We start from the raw sequence: 16,649 nt of genomic DNA, 5'->3' as shown, positions 1-16,649 counted from the left end.
TGAGTTAGGTCAAATTAGGTAGCTTTCAAAATCCATTTGTCATGTTATACGTCTTGCGTATAACATGACCTGTATCCAATTGGAGCTGCCTCGTAAAGACCAATAGTCTTGTTCAATTTCATTAATTCTTGTGGTTTTATTCTGCAACCCTAACTGTTGAAATATTTATTGTCTTTGCAAATCCAGTTCTCATTCCATTTTATTTTGAGGGACTTGCTATAAACGGATTAAATATCATAACGTTAAGGCTTAACTAATCAGCCCTACAATTAAAATTTTCAATTTCTTTATTATGCACCCCATACCCATGTCGTGGGTTCGTAGTTATGTAAGTTCATATGCATACTGTACAGTATATGACAAAGTCTATGGAAATGGTGTGCCATATTTCACAATACACATTTTCACGTTTCCCCAACAGATTGTTTACAGATTTGTTTAAGCATGTTGTTTATATTTTAATGCACATAAACATATGAGGCAGAAATTCTAACAGTGCAAACTTACACCATTTAAGCTTCTAGTGTACAATCCATACAAACTAAGGAATCAAATTTCTAGCATTTTTGTATTTTTTTGTATTTCTAGCATACAAAGATGATGCCTTAACCCTGGTACTGCACACCTCTTACATGTGGCAACTCTGGTGTGCAAGAAAAAATAATTTTAAACTAATTTATTTTTTTACTAATTTGCTAAAATGCATGACCTGAACATATTGATAGATCAAATGTTTGGAACATGACTATGCTAAAAAATATGGTGCACATATTACTCACACATAGTGTAGTTTTAGAACAATAAAACTGTGTTTTTGTTTTATACACACATTATGTGTGTATATAATGGTAGTAATGATTGAAAGGTAACAATTAAAAGAGTGAAGTTTCATAGGAAGGAATGCATTAGTAGATAGGCACGAATGTAGTGAGGAAAGAAAAAAGAAATAAAGTGAAAGAGAGAGGGGGTGGGGAGGAAGGAAAAAGAGAGAGGGGGTGGGGAGGAAGGAAAAAGAGAGAGGGGGTGGTTGATAGGAAGGCAGGTAGGTAGGTAGGGTGGTTGATAGGTAGGTAGGGTGGTTGATAGTAAGGTGGGTAAGAGTAAGGTAGGTAGGTAGGGTGGGTGATAGGTAGGTAGGGTGGTTGATAGTAAGGTGGGTAAGAGTAAGGTAGGTAGGTAGGGTGGGTGATAGGAAGTTAGGTAAGTAGGTTATGAAATGCTATGTTGTTAATGAAGACTTTTTTTAAGATAATCACAATTCTATTTGTTTGTACACTAGAAATCTACAATCTTTGAATATTTTCAGGCTTTACATCATTAATCAGAAATTTTGAGGGTAATGGAAATCAAAGAAGCAGGCAACGATATGGAGGAGAATCCGTTCGTCAGTCGCAGAGGGCAAGTGTCCGACAGAGTGAAGGCAACTATCATTATCGGGACATATCCCTCAGGAAATTTAACAATTTCATGCAAATCATTCTATCCCCTTCAACAACTAAAATGAAGAATGCTTTAAATTCAAGGGTAAGAAAACTTGTCAACAAGACCTGCCAAATTATAATTTTTAATTGAACATTCATTATTTATGTTGGGTATAGAGTACACAATATCATTGTAATTATAATTTATTGTTGTTATTCTTTCAATTGTTTTAGCTAATTTTCTGAGCTGTCAGATTCTGCTGCTTTCTAAGTGAGTTCCACTGTATCCAAGGCTAAGAACATTCAACATGACCCACATAATGCTTGGATGTCACAAGGCATTTTTCAAACTCTCTTCAGGGCCATTTAAGATGTATGGGAGTCACTGGAGAATTACTTGTAATGTATGAAGACAGACAGCAGCTCATAGAAAATAACTTGCTTGGCTATCTCGGCTGATGTTCACCTGAAGCACAAATCCTGCTGTTTGGGGGCTGAGATTTTGGTTATTGCTGTTGTCCCATTTGCATGTTCACTCTTCCTTGACCATGATACCATACAGATCACACTTTAGCTATCTGCTGCTTCTTCGGTTGGCTCCACTTAGGGAGGGCATTTCTGGTGATTTGCCAAGAGCCTACTTCACTCTTTGTGCCAATGGTGTTGGGCTGTTTGTGAAAAACCAGCTTGTTGCAGCCCCTCTCTCCTGAACTACTTCTTTCAAGAGGTTTAGTATTAGTCATGTGCAGCAGTTCGCTTTGATATGTGAGATTTTCCCATATTATTTACAGTCTTCTGAGCCTTCCAGCCTGTTCTCTGAAGGTGTTAAGCATACAATATATGTTTTTCCTCAATAGCAATGTGCACCACTATTCCAAATTGTTGGACCTAGTTTATTAGTTCAACCAGAGTACAATTTTCAATGTTTGTATTATTGCATTAAAACATTCTAGTTATATGTTCACATCCATAGCATACACCTGAAATATTTCATTGTGGACAGGCTGGTGAATTTAATTCATGAACTTTAGTGTTTGTTGGGGCAAGTTGGGTATGTTCAGTTATGTTTCGTCATTGTGTGCTTGCATGGTCCATGCTCTGTACCTACCAAAAAGAACCTTGGCACAGTTGTGTGAACTTTTACTCTCTTTTCTGGTATCCCTATTCTCTTGTTGTCTTTAGGTGAACATCATTTGGTTAGTGATCACTAGGAACACTTTTGGCCTCTTCTTCATTCTGCAGGTGGAGAAAAAGGACCTGGTGACTGGCCAGAGGTCTTGTAAGTACACGTAGTCTGTTTGCATTTTGTGCATGGCTATGAGGACAATGCTTCTTGTCGAATTACAAACCTGTGGATGTTGCCGTTTAGTGTTAGTTCTTGTTGAAATTTTGGTTTTTGCATGCTGGTGCTTGGCATTTGGGTCAGTTCTCATGGGATAATCTTCATTTGCAGTATGGAAGGGTGCTGGTAAGAGTGTGAATTCAGGCAACACTCCCTCTTTACCACCTTTTCAATTTTGGGTTCAGGTAGGATCCACATTTCTTTTTGGGCTGCGTCATTAGGAGATGGAGAAGAGCCCAAATATCAGGCCAAAACAAAATAGAAAATACTGTGGCCAAAACTGCAAACAACAGGGTGGTTGGCATGAGGCAATATCTTCTGTTTATTAAATAATATTTTGGTGGCCACAGTCTCCGACTGTTAGTGCCCTTTGTTAGCCTTTTATACCTGGCACACTAGTTAATATCTTAACATTCAAACTCATAATATTTTCTTGGAAGGTTTGGGTGGAAGTTCATTCAAAAACTTAGTCCTCAGATGCATTCCACTTGCCTCCCACCTGTACACGGTACAGGAACTTCTTGAAATTTTTACTACTTGGTTGTGTATCCGGCTTCCTTCAACATTCCCTTGTCCTTCCTTCCTTTCAATTTAAATAGGCTGCCCTTGTCCACCTTATTTATTTGAGAATCGGTATCGGTTAATAAGACATTATTGGAATGGGTCAGAATATTAGTACAATTTTGGTTTTTCTCTAGTGTAAGTGCCTATGACTTGCTTGAACCCTATGGAAGTCTTTAGGGAATAGTTGAAGGTCTCTCCTGTGGTACCAGTGCAGTGTTGTCCTGTCTGACTCTTGTACTTTCCTATTTACCACACTGGAACTTACTTTAGGAAGCATCACAATGCTCTGCATAGAAAATCATTACATAATACACAAAACCTGTATTTTATGTATTTTATTACTGATAGAGGAATTTTTTTTTTAATTACAGGTTTTACGAGAGCTGTGTGAGGCACTTAACATCCTGAAGCGTGATGATTCTGTACGAATTGTTTTGCTTACTGCTACTGGCTCTACGTTCTGCCAGGGTGTTGATCTTACTGCTCTTCAACACCCTAATATTGAAACTCGGAAGAAGAATGCTGAAAACCTTGTGCGAGGCATAAAGTAAGTTCAGTTATCAGCTGAATCTTTTTTCATAAAATAGAAGGGATTGTAGTTATGTAGATTTTCATGCCATGTAACAATTTTTTTTATAGTACTCTCAGTTTCCCTCATTTAGTTCCTTTTACCCTATTCATGTGCACTTTCTTCATGACAATTTAGTTATTTGTTGTTTTGGAACATCCAAGTCTAGCAATTGTTACATCTTTATTCTGCTTGAATTTCTTTATTTCATAAACATTAGTGTACATAGTACATATATTGGTTCAGATCCTTATTCCTCACTCAGTTCAGTGCTCACTCCTTGGCCAGCTCTTAGATAATTCTACTATTTGGGCTTTTCTTGTTAAATCAAGTTTCACATCAGTGCACTTCCCTATGTCAGAATAGTCAGAATTATGCTGTCTAGCTGACTCCCTCACTTCCAAAAGTGTATCTGCCTACATCATATGCTTTAGACTGCATTTGTGGTCTGTCTTAAGTTTAGATTCAGGAAAGACCTGGATAAATACTGGTTTGGTAACCGGTTTGGTGATTTATGGGTCAAATTACTAGGTAATGTAATTCACGTGGGATCGCTGGATAATTATAGCACTTTCGCGTCCCCCGGAGGGCAGGCCACCGCTCACCCCAAGGTAGCCCGAGTGATATTTATACTCTTTTCAGCTTTCTTACCTCAATTTTCGTGCTACATCACTTGGTATGCTTGTGTATATATTTTCGTGCTTGGTATCAGTTGTGTAGTACTTGTATAACACAAAAGCATTATGTATAGTCACAGAGAATGGGAAGACGTTGGCGCTCATTTTAAAACAAACCGCATAATAATCGGACAATAAATGGAATTTTTACAAATATTTTAATTTTGGACGGCAATGAAGTCCTTGGGATAACTACGTGAATTTATTTTAGGACGTCAATACTGTACCGTTAACAGGATGCAATAGTGTTAAGAATTGATTAGACAAATATATATGAGTGAGTTTGGGTGGATATAAATAGGAGCTGCCTCATATGGGTCAAAAAGGCTTTTCTGTAGTTTTTTCATGAGAGATTCCTATAATCTCTCATAAATGAATAACGTTTATGAATGAGTGAAATAAAACAATGATCAGTTACTTTCTCAGAGAGCTTGTCGTCCATTGAAATAAAACACTCGAACCTTTCTCCATCCCAAATTTCATATTTAATCATTTTTTTTTTTAATTGTAGAGAATCTCTAACTTGAAGATATTTTAGGGTTTTTGTTGTGTTTATTACATAAGAGTATTTTTGCTTCCCAAGTTTGTAGGCAATATTTTTTAGATGAATATTTTTGCAGACAAATATCTTTAAACACTTGTATATGCTGATAATACAGCTGTCTGTGGAAATTTAGCAATGTGACCCTGGTGGCCAATGTGGAAAGGCATTGTCTATCTTTGTGGCATATCTCAATAGAAAGCTTGAGTGAGCGTTATACACACATTTCCTGGTACTATAGAATGTTTTTGATTGTCTCCATACATTGAGTTAGATGAAGTCAAACAGCTGTGATTATACATTTGCAAAATATTATGCTTAGCTTTCAAAATTCATTGATTAAACATAAGTAATTTTTAGTTCATTTTAAATTGATACAGATCAATCTTTTGGTAGCATTTATACATAAAAAATACTTATGTCTGTGAATAACTGATCAGTATAGAAAAGTTACTCTAGTAAGGTGAGCGGCACCTCGTGCCCATGATTTTATCCCATATTTTTGTTCCATACTCAAGAGCATTCATTTTTTAATATTTTGATAAATGGATTTTTTTTTTACCTGTAAATTGGCTCAAAACACAAAATTAATTAGAACAATTTGCATATTACTGAGTGAGTTGCTGAATGAGGTTGTTCAATTTGAAGAAGTAAATGTGTTACTTATTACATTCTCATACTCTTCATGACTGAGAGTGTCTCAATCAGCAAAAGTGTTCAGCTGTACCCCATTTTTTTTTATATATCTTTTTCTCAAAATACCTGTACTGCATATTGGTCCAAAGTTGTAACTAGAGTTTGCAAGTGGAATTGCTGATAAATAATCATCATACTTTCCAGTATATAAGATGTACCCAATTTACAAGGCTATTTTCTGGATAAAAACACTTTTAGTATGCTTCATCAAACATTTATTGAAAGGGATTTTGAAGAGGTTTTGTAGGGAAAACAAAGAATTTTGTGCATGTAAATACAATTTATAATCTGGTAGTGGTGGACCAAAAATGTGCCATCTGCAAGAAAATGCAATATATATATATATTCGTTTGTCTGGCTATCATGTAAGTCAGTGAGAATTTAAAGAAATTATCTGCATGAATTCCCGCATTTCATAAATTAAAGTGTATATTACGTTATATAATGTATATCTGGAAATAAACAACCCAACCTATACACGAGATGAAACGAGAGATGATATTTTGGCCAAAAATGTAATCATTTAATTTCTTGCGTGTTTGTGTATGTTGGGTTATTTGTTTCATTTACATTATTTTGGCTTATTCTTTATATAGTACAGTACTTGAAAGTCTCTCAAATATTTATATAACATTATAATTTTTCAGAGATTTCCTAAAGGCGTTGGTGCAGTTTCCCAAGCCTATTGTAGCTGGTGTCAACGGGAATGCAATGGGTCTTGGCGTCACTATGTTGCCACTCTTTGATATGGTTATTGCAAATGACAAGGCAGAGTTTTATCTACCATATGCAAAACTGGGTCAGGTGCCAGAAGGTGGAGCTACGTACACTTTCCCCAACCTATTTGGTAAATTGCAGGTGAGTTGGAGACATTGTGGGCTGCTTTTTACCTCTACTGTACTTCTGTCCACAAGAAAATATTGAGGTCGTATGATGGGATTAACCTCTCAACTGCGCCGGCCAACAAATGTCATTTTGAGAGTTGTCCGTTTTTTTTATTTTAATTAGGCTATATTTTAATGTTTTTTTAATGTTCTCATCACTCTTTGTGTTTTGAAATGAAAATAGTTGAGTTTGGAAACATTTTGACATTAACTTTACCTGAACATTTATAAAAACAACAAAAATATGTCCTTAACAATTGCACTATGAAGTTTTTGCCAAAAACAGGTGCACAGTGCAGGGGTTAAACCCACATTTCTGGATTCCCCCCAGGCACATGCACACAATCTTGGGATTTGGACTTGGTCGGGTTGTATAGTCACAACGTTTTTATGTATTTCTATACATGCTTCATTTTGTTAATACATTCTTCCATATCTGATTATTTAATCTTCATTATGGCTGGTTTTTATTACATTATCTCTTTTTAAACACATTAACATTGTGGCACGCAGGGTGTTAGCCATCATGGAATAATGGCACCAACAGTTTCTTGGTCTTTGATGCTAGGAAACTTAGCTCCTTGTTCATGAAGGCATGGCTTCTCAACTGGCAAAATTCACAGGATCAACTTGACAGTTGCTTGTCATGTCATGGGAACAGGGTATGTATGGTCAGTGAATTTTGATGAAGACTTGAGTAAAGTCCTGACTATTTTGCGAGCAAGTAATGTGAACTCTAAGGACATAGCCTATCAAGTTTCGGTTACTTGAATGAAAATAATTTTATTAGTTTTTTTTTTGTCACAGTGATGATGGTGCTGAAGTGAAGTGCACTGTGATCTATTTTGAATACCCGGAGGTTTAGGGGAATTTTAATGTGTAGTGATTAAGTGTAGGAGAGAACATAATTTGTTATTGTGTTGACTGAGTGACAGCCTAGCCTTTAAATTACAGGTATGGAATAATAATGGGACCAAAAAAGAATGAGGAGTGTTTGGCCTATTACCATTAAGTGTACATTTTCCATTTTACATAAACACTGAGAACAAGGAGTGATTAATTTAATGATTTATTTGTATTATGCATTTTTTGTGTAGCAACATACGTTAGTCTATTGAAGGGGGCCTTTACTAAGACAATAGAGAAGCAGTCTCATTAATGAGGCTGAAACAAATAACCCAACTCGCACATATGAAATCAAAGTCACTAGCTAAATGAATTGTGGGGTTCAATTCCTGAGCCAGTTATGTGCCTCTGTAATCCTTCCATCATCACTCCCAGGCTGGGTATGGGGGGCATAATAAATAACTAAACTAATTCTAGACCCATGATAAGAGTCCAGATTGAAAGAATTCGTTCAATTAGGTTTTATATGCTATGTAAATTGGGTTATTTATGAAGTCTATGATATTTTAGGGTAGCCAGCAGAGATGGCACTAAAACTTTCCAGAGGTTTATTTAAATGTGCACTATAATATATGGATGGTGTCCTTATAACCTGTGGACTAAAGAAATGTAATCAATGGTGAATGTGTTGATGGTATTTTATTACATACATACAGACAACAACATGCTTTGTGAACCCCTCAGGGCTGAGACCCGGCGGTTAACCTTTTGAGTTCGTATAAGTGGTCTTTAAATCTAGGGGGAAAAATTGACAAGTACATAGCATAAATTCGACAGCTTTGTTTGTACTCGCCAATTGTCTGTACAATGAAATCCACGTCATTTAACTGCCTTTGTGAATATATGTAGTTATTGAATACATATACAGTATGATTAGGGAGAAACCATGCATTAGTGATGAAGAAATTGATTAGATAGTATTATAATATTGTGGTATCAGCAGTATACCCCGAACCAACCAAATGATAATGAATGTGTAGGACTGTCGGCTGTTCCAAGCAACAGCTTTTTAGATCTAGTTATAACAAGGCAAGTCTGGATCCAGGCCATGCTTGAGGAGTAGAACTCTTGGAACCCACTCCAGGTATACTCCAGGCACTTTAGTCTGGTAAACAAGAGCTTAACCTAAAATCGATATATGGGTGTCTAGTCATATTCGGACATATTAAGCAGGTTAGCCCATATGTTCTCCAGTGGATGCAGTTGCAGCCGACTTTGGAGTTAGCGTGTTGGGGCTGGGACAAGTTTGCTAGTCTGCACACGTCGTCACTTATATATCAGTAAAGGGGGAAATTATGTGGTTTAATGTTGCATTTCACTTACCAGCTCAAAGCATCTGTCTTTGTTTGGTCCTGATTGTGAGAGAGAATCACTGTTGTTAGGGGACAGGAAGCCTGTGCTTATGCTTATCAAGATCCTCCCTAGGCCAACTACTGACCTTCCTCAGGATGCAACCCACAACAATTACCAAACTCTCAGGTACTTATTTACTACTTGGTGAACATCAGGTGAAAGGATGTGTGACCAACCATTTCTGTCCTGCCCCAGTATGATTACTCTTGGCCCATGCAGTTAAATCGTATCTAGTTGGTTGATCATTGTTTAGTATAGATTGCTTCATTTTATTTTTCAGTCGACAAAGCTGTTCTTGGGCCATAAATTAACAGCGTCCAAGGCCCAAGAAATGGGTCTGGCTTCCGAGTCAATATGGCCAGCTACTTACCAGCAGGAGCTCATACCTAAGGTCGCTCTCCTTGCAACACAGTCGGCCCAGGTAAGTGGATAGATACATGACAAATTTGTTCTCCTATCCTATTTTTTTAATGTTCTTACTTATGTAATAATTAAAAAATAGCCGTTGGTTACATCTGGAGCATCATCAGGAATTTATATAAGTGAGTTTTATCAACTGAATAGGCAAGCATGTTTGTCTCTAAATGTGTAATAATAATGTCTGTTTTTAGAGTATGAGGTTGAAGAGGTAAGGGTGTGGTAAAGAGGTGTTGGGCAGTATTTTGTGAAAGTTAAGGCCCTTGTTTTAGTAAATATTTAAAGCTGTTCTTGACGAGGTCCAGCATGAGTGATATAACAGTAACTAGGCCTAACCACCAACTTTCTATGCACGTACACTACACTACACTGTCGAGAGTGGTCGCCTCGACCGCCTCTAAACCCTTCCCTGGGTTTAGAGGGTCTTTTTTACTCATTTACTCATTACATTACAAATTAGTAATATCATTACTGGTTTGGGAACTTTTATGTGGTAACCATGTTGTTACATTTGTTTAAGGCAGTTACTTCAACCAATTTCTCTGTGTCATATATTGTATTTGTAAAACAAAAAAATCATAATTTGAGCACTGTTAAATATGTCCAGATTTGCTATTTAATACTTATCATATATTTAACATTTCAAACTCTCACGAACTTAGGAAGTGCAACGAGACAGGTCACTTATTGGTATGAGTTGTAATTCCCCACTACAGTTTGTATGGTATGAGCTGGACCATACCTCACCCAAAATATCATTAGACATCTTAGCCATGCCATGCCATGCTATTGGAGAAAGATTGTCATTTCATCAGGCCACTTACCGAAATATGAACTGTATGAGGTATATCTTCCCGGTAATGCACTATTAGCTTGTCAATGTACAAGCATAAATTACTATAGTTTTAAGCATACAGCACTATGTATCTCAAGAAAATTATTTAAAGTTGGGGGGCTATTAATCCACTGAGGATAACTCCACGTGCTTCTAAATAGCATCTAAGTTTATGATGCCAGAGGGTGTTCTTAATAGTCTCTGTTTGAATTACAACCCCAGAACATATTTAGCCTCATTATTTTTTATTATCTCTTATAACAATTTCGTTGAATCATTTCAAAGTTGGTTTGAAGATACCTTAGAGTATACTGTACAGGCTAGTGTATGCACAAAGTTTTTGGTAAACTGGTATACCATTGTCGGGGGGATAGGATATCCATTAGGTGTATTGATGTTCACCCTTCTTACGTGTCTGTGCTTTCCTTGTCATACGTGTCCAATCTTGTCTCCTACATATCAGACTCCTCCCCTTTTCAGATCTCTTGAATGTTGCACATTTGTTCTGTCTTACATGTCAGACTTTTACCTCGCTTATGGGACATAAAACCTCTTACATGTCATATTTCCTCTTACCTATAAGACCTCCCTCTTTCTCTCCAAGTCAGATCTCTCACTATCAAACACACACTGATTTCTTATTCTCTGACCTTCCCTCTCTTACATAGACTACCTCCCCTCACTCATAATGAGACTACCTCCCTTCACTTATAATGACATCACTATCTCTCTTAGACATTTTCCCATCTTATACATGACCCACTACTTTGCACTGCACACCACCACTGAGTTATGTGTCGGATCTCACACACTCGAACACAGTCAAACATCTCCTTTCTTACTGTATTTCGGTATAATCCTTTGTTTGGGGGGTTACAGGAGCGAAGGTTTTGGTATCTTAGAAAATACAGTACGGTGCAGCGTTGAGGTAGGACCATTGTTAAGAAAATGAAGAACAGTTATGGAAGGAGTATGAGCATTTATGAACAGTGTGTGATCATTTTGGCCGAATTGTCAGAAAAATATCTACAGCACTACCTTTATCTGGATTTCTGGATTATATTTGAATAAGCAAGTAGTAGAAGATTGTAAATTACAAATTACTGTATTTCTAAATTTTTGAAAAATTGTTCAGTACAATGAAAGAACTAAGTATACTAAATATATACAGTATATGCTTTTATTTACAGTATATTATTTTATTTACATTAGGACACGTTCAGATCATTCTGCAGTCATGAGGTTACCTTAGTAATTTGCAGGTGAAAAATACAGAGATGAGAGGGGTACGAGAAATTAGATACTGTACAGTAAAATTTGCCTATGATGTGTTTTAAATGTTCCAAATTAACCACAAAACTTGTATATGCTGTCAGATAATTTTGTCATGTGCTGTAGTATACGACTGCTTTAGAAAATTTTGTTTAGCTTGATTTTTAACAGTTCATGAACACTGTACCACATAATTCGGTGGGCATGGGAAAGTATGCGTGTTTTGTGCTTGTGTTTGTGTGTGTGTGTGTATGTGTAAACTGGAAAAAACTATAGCTTTCCAGTAAGGTTTGGGGATAATGCTCTAATTAGTTCAAAGCAAAGTCTTATAGTCCACATCCTTGTTGCAATATTTATATTTAATTTAAATTTTAATGACATTGTGAAGGTAATTTCAGTGGGGTTCCTTTGGAGTCAGTTCTACTGGTACTCTGTACATAATGGAAGGGGTCCATTCTAGCTGTAAAAGCATTGTGACTGGTTACAACCGAAATTAAGGAAGACCTTCAGTGGAGCGAGTCCACGTATTTATTATACTGGAATGCAGTACCAAAAAAAAAATTAAAATCAAACCAATACTATTACAGTATCTTTATTATAAATGTATGTTTTCAAAGTGCTCTTGAAGTTGAAATATGCACAAAAGCTTGTTCTACAATTTGTATTATTAGAAACGTTAGAACTTGTGGGTATAGAGTAGCAACGCGGTAAATAACAATTTAAATGTAGAGGTTGTCAGGCAGTGGATGGAGCCTGGAATGAATCAATCCATTTAACTGATACTCCACTGTACAATGGTTTTGCAGATAAAGGATATACAGGGTATATAATGTTGGTCAGTTAGCTGTGCACATTCCAGAGTATGCATGACCGTTGAAGTGCAGCCGTGATGTGTTGTGAGTCAACTGGGGTCCTTTGAATATACACAAATGGTGTTCGGGACATGAACACGTGTAGTAACTCTCCAGAGTATCGGCACGTATATGGCCGCACTCGTCGCCCCTCTTGCACTTGGGCAACTGAAAGGGTTAAGTGTGTTAAAATCTGGTCTGTTTTAAATTAATACTTTACAGCAGAACCTAAAAAATCTGGACCTCAAAATGGTAGATGTCTTAGAAACTTGGAAGGGTTTAGATCTTGGCAGAATTGTTAAACAACCAAGTCATGAATTTTTAACATACGGGGAAAGGGAGAGAAGTGGGGAAAATGCCAACTAATTCATCAATATGAATATGATATACTAGTGCACAATGAAATTACATTCACATGATGTATCAATAAGGACTGGTCAACCTGTATCATAAAATTTTTAACATTACTGTATATCAAAATTTGTCCATATAATCATATGACAACATTTAAGCAATTGGGAAGAGTTCACTTAACTAACCGGGTTGCAAGTGTAGAAATGAATAGTCTCTGTTGGGGAAGGCATCTCAGTTTCGGCCAGCATCCATGAGTTAGGCCAAGGACATTGACACAGGATGGTGGTGTGTGTGTCTGCACCTTCCCTAATGGCACTGCTGGGGAAGGGTTGGTTTTGCCTTTCAACACGACGCAGCTTCAAGGCCACATCTCCTTCTCGACACTCATTCAGTTCTTCCATTACTGGTCCGCAAAACTAGAAGTGTTTCAATACCTATTTTAGTATAATTAAAATTTATTAACATTGATATTTTCATAACTATTAAGAATATTTTCATGATCATCACCCTGGGCAATGCTAGGCAGACAAGATCAATGTGGCATTGAATCAACATTAATAATGTTGATCCCTTTTTTATTAAAAATGACTTAAACATGTTTTGCCTGCTGGGTCTTTATTAGCCTCCTTGTTAAATCTATTTCATGCAGTCCTTGTACATTTTGACATTTGCAAGCACCTCTTTTAAGCATATGGTAGCTCACTCACTATATATGAAGTAAACTTGATCACAAGTAAAGAAATAAGTTGGTACCCATTTGTCATGAAAGCAGCAGCAAGCCAGTATGGCAATATGGCACTGTGGATCTCACAAAATTAATCAGAATTACCTGTGTAGCATTCTAAATGCCTGTGTAGGCATAACAAGTCATTTGATATTGCAGGAGGCTCAGTTCATTGAGCAGCTTTACTAGGAGCTTGGTTTTAGGGACTTATTTGCATGTGAACAAAATTATAATTCTGAAAATTGGGTCATTCTGTAAGATGTGTGACTAAGCAGAACAAGGCAATTTGGAGAGTGAGGGGGTATCTTAACCATCAGTTGCCTGTGGGTTATTCTTGTATGGGCAGTTCTAAAGTTTGCATAATGAAGGTTCCCATTATCTATTTTGTTCATATAAGAAAGGCAATGGAGATTAATCCATTTTTATATTACATTGTTAACTTAATGGAAGTTAACGCTTTATCTTTACAACATTTGCATATATGAAATCATTAAATAAGCAAAGATAAATATGTTTGCCTTTTCTGCTCCATAATTAAATTTTCAGATCGGTGAACCATTTTGGAAAGTTCACTTTAAACAGTACAAATAAGGGACCCTCATTGAAAAAAACTTGAATTTCATCAGAAGAGAAAATCCACAGGAGTCACGATGAGGATTCAAACCTATGCACTGGGTGTTCCCAGATGCACGCTCTGGTCGACTATGCCACAACATGGTCAAACGAATTGCAACCTGGGATACTACTGCACCCACGAGGAATCATGAGGCTTCCAATGAAACCAATCCAGGGTTTCACACGATTCCCCCATGCACTCTGGCTCTGTCGTCCAGTAATTCTACCTCTGATGCCCCTCTTTCAATACACAGAAATCACATTATCGTGATAAATCACGATAATGATACAATATCGTGTATTACAAGAGGAACATCAGAGGTAGAATTACTGGACGACAGAGCCAGAGTGCATGTGGGAATCGTGTGAAACCCTGGTTTGGCTTCAGTGGAGGTTCGAATCCTCATCGTGACTCCTGTGGATTTTCTCATTGATATTTCACGATAATGTGATTTCTCTGTACTGTGTATTGAATTTCATCAGTTGTGTTCAGTGTAAATTTCTTTTAATTCATAAATAGGTACTGCACTGTAATAGCTTTTCTTTTTTTTTCATAATGTTTGTAAATGGCTCGAGTGAGTGGCTGCACACCCAGGATAAAGTCGGCTAAAGACCCTTCAAACTCTTAGGGAACGTAACTCAGTGCATTGAAATAGTAATTCAGGTACAGTATTATGAATGCGGGCAATATAGTGGAACTTCGAAGCTGAAGGAGAAAGGGTTATTGGCAAAATGGTAAAGTCTGAGATCTTATGACAGTGAAATGGGAGTAAGATACAAGGTACAGAATTCATAAGATTTGAAGGCAATCTATTTCCTGAGAGGAAATAGTGAGAGTGTAGGTACAATAATGGGGTGTACAGCATATGGTGAGTGTAGGTACCATAACAGGGTGTAAATGGTGAGTGCAGGTAATATAACAGGGTGTAAAAGAGTGTTTAAGTACTGTACCATAACATTGTGTAAATGGTGATAGAGTAGCTTGAATTTGCAATGGACATCATACCTTAAGTTGTGCTCTATTTGAGACATGCTGGGATAAAGTATCATTAAGGCCAGTGAAGTGCAGTGGGCACTCGGAGCGGTCAGCACACCGGCAGAGTCGTTCTGTAATAGGCGTCAGCCAGAACCTCCGATGTGCCACGTTACATGCTTCGTTGGCTGATGAACACTCGGGCAGGTCGCGCTCACTTCGTCGCTGCATGTGTAAAGAAACTTGGTTATAAATAGAAAGTTTTAAATTATACCTGTTGAAGGATGCACTTTTACCTAGTCTTAACAGTGTGAATGAATCACTGTGGCTTTTGTTTTTCTCATAGTTAAGCATAATCATAGTGTATGGGGAGGTGTTTGTGCAACCTGTCATAATAATTCAACGTTACGGTATCTTAGTAACCCACGTACCAAATGCAACTTATTATGAAAAGTAGTGATTCACAAAAGTCCACTTTTTCTATGTATTGGTATGGTTAACCACTGGACTACACACCTGTTTTCGGTAAAAATTTAATGGTGCGGTTGTTAAGGACATATTTTTGTTTTTATAAATGTTCAGCTAATGTTAATGTCAAAATGTTTCCAAACTCATTTTCATTTCAAATTAGTTGGAAACACATGAGCCAGAGAAAAGGGTGGGTAATTGTCAGGAGAAAGCAGTAAGCCATTACAACTATGTAGCACTTGGAAGGGATATGAGGATTTAGGATCAGATGAAGGAGCCAGAGGAATGTAAGGACATACGGTGAGAATGGTAAACAAGTGGATTGAACCTAAGCCAGAGGTGGTGAAAGCAACCAACATTCACAGCTTCAAGAGCAAGTTTAACAGTAGTGGAACTTGTGGAAGTATAAAAATGTTGTGTACGTGTACTGTGTACACAATACACAGTGTTGTGTACCCCGCTAGGAGGCGGGGCTCTAGAGCGAGATATTGTTTACTGTAACCAAAACTTGGTAACCCCATACACACACACACACACACAGGGGGGGGGGGGGGCCTCGTAGCCTGGTGGATAGCGCGCAGGACTCGTAATTCTGTGGCGCGGGTTCGATTCCCGCACGAGGCAGAAACAAATGGGCAAAGTTTCTTTCACCCTAAGTGCCCCTGTTACCTAGCAGTAAATAGGTACCTGGGAGTTAGTCAGCTGTAACGAGCTGCTTCCTGGTGTGTGTGTGTGTGTGTGTGGTGTGGAAAAAAAAAAAAAAAAAAAAAAAAGTAGTTAGTAAACAGTTGATTGACAGTTGAGAGGCGGGCCGAAAGAGCAAAGCTCAACCCCCGCAAAAACACAACTAGTAAACACAACTAGTAAACACACACACACTCACATTTTTTTAGTTTTTCACTATACAAAGGGCAAGAACAAATGTATAGCATACATTGTTAAAACATTGTTGTAATGTGTAGGAGCTGATCCTAGAAAATCATTATTACCCCATTTCCATAGAGGACATAAGTGCCCTTGTAGAGGAGGGAGAGGTGTCTGAGGAGGTCACTGGGGCTGTGACTTGCTTGAGCAGTGGTCGGTGTGGAGTCTACCAGCATAACTGCCACAACTGCCAGGAATGTCACAGCAACTGTTGCTCTGGGTGTCGCTTCAGCCACCACCATGTTAGAGGAGGTTGAGCCTTGA

At 37.6% G+C, this 16,649-nt stretch overlaps 2 protein-coding genes across 3 annotated transcripts in view; one reads left to right on the top strand and one right to left on the bottom strand.

The window, feature by feature from the left end:
* LOC123775055 (uncharacterized) overlaps nucleotides 1-16,649 on the top strand; it is a 60,605-nt gene that overhangs the window by 31,095 nt on the left and 12,861 nt on the right. For both annotated transcript variants that reach the window (XM_069319338.1, XM_045769848.2), the window contains exons 4-7: nucleotides 1,307-1,524; nucleotides 3,699-3,874; nucleotides 6,457-6,667; nucleotides 9,233-9,373. In XM_069319338.1, coding sequence (XP_069175439.1) covers nucleotides 1,307-1,524; nucleotides 3,699-3,874; nucleotides 6,457-6,667; nucleotides 9,233-9,373 — 746 coding nt within the window. The remainder of the gene's footprint in view (nucleotides 1-1,306; nucleotides 1,525-3,698; nucleotides 3,875-6,456; nucleotides 6,668-9,232; nucleotides 9,374-16,649) is intronic.
* Nucleotides 12,056-16,586, bottom strand: LOC123775056 (uncharacterized). Its single transcript, XM_045769851.2, has 4 exons — nucleotides 16,451-16,586; nucleotides 15,027-15,218; nucleotides 12,867-13,097; nucleotides 12,056-12,495 (listed from the first exon to the last, which is right to left on the bottom strand). Exons 1-4 carry the CDS (start codon nucleotides 16,559-16,561, stop codon nucleotides 12,313-12,315), a joined length of 717 nt encoding a protein of 238 aa, XP_045625807.2. The 5' UTR covers nucleotides 16,562-16,586; the 3' UTR covers nucleotides 12,056-12,312.

Source organism: Procambarus clarkii, chromosome 92 (assembly GCF_040958095.1).
Source record: "Procambarus clarkii isolate CNS0578487 chromosome 92, FALCON_Pclarkii_2.0, whole genome shotgun sequence".
Lineage (NCBI taxonomy): Eukaryota > Metazoa > Arthropoda > Malacostraca > Decapoda > Cambaridae > Procambarus > Procambarus clarkii.
This window is presented reverse-complemented; position numbering and strand designations above follow the sequence as displayed.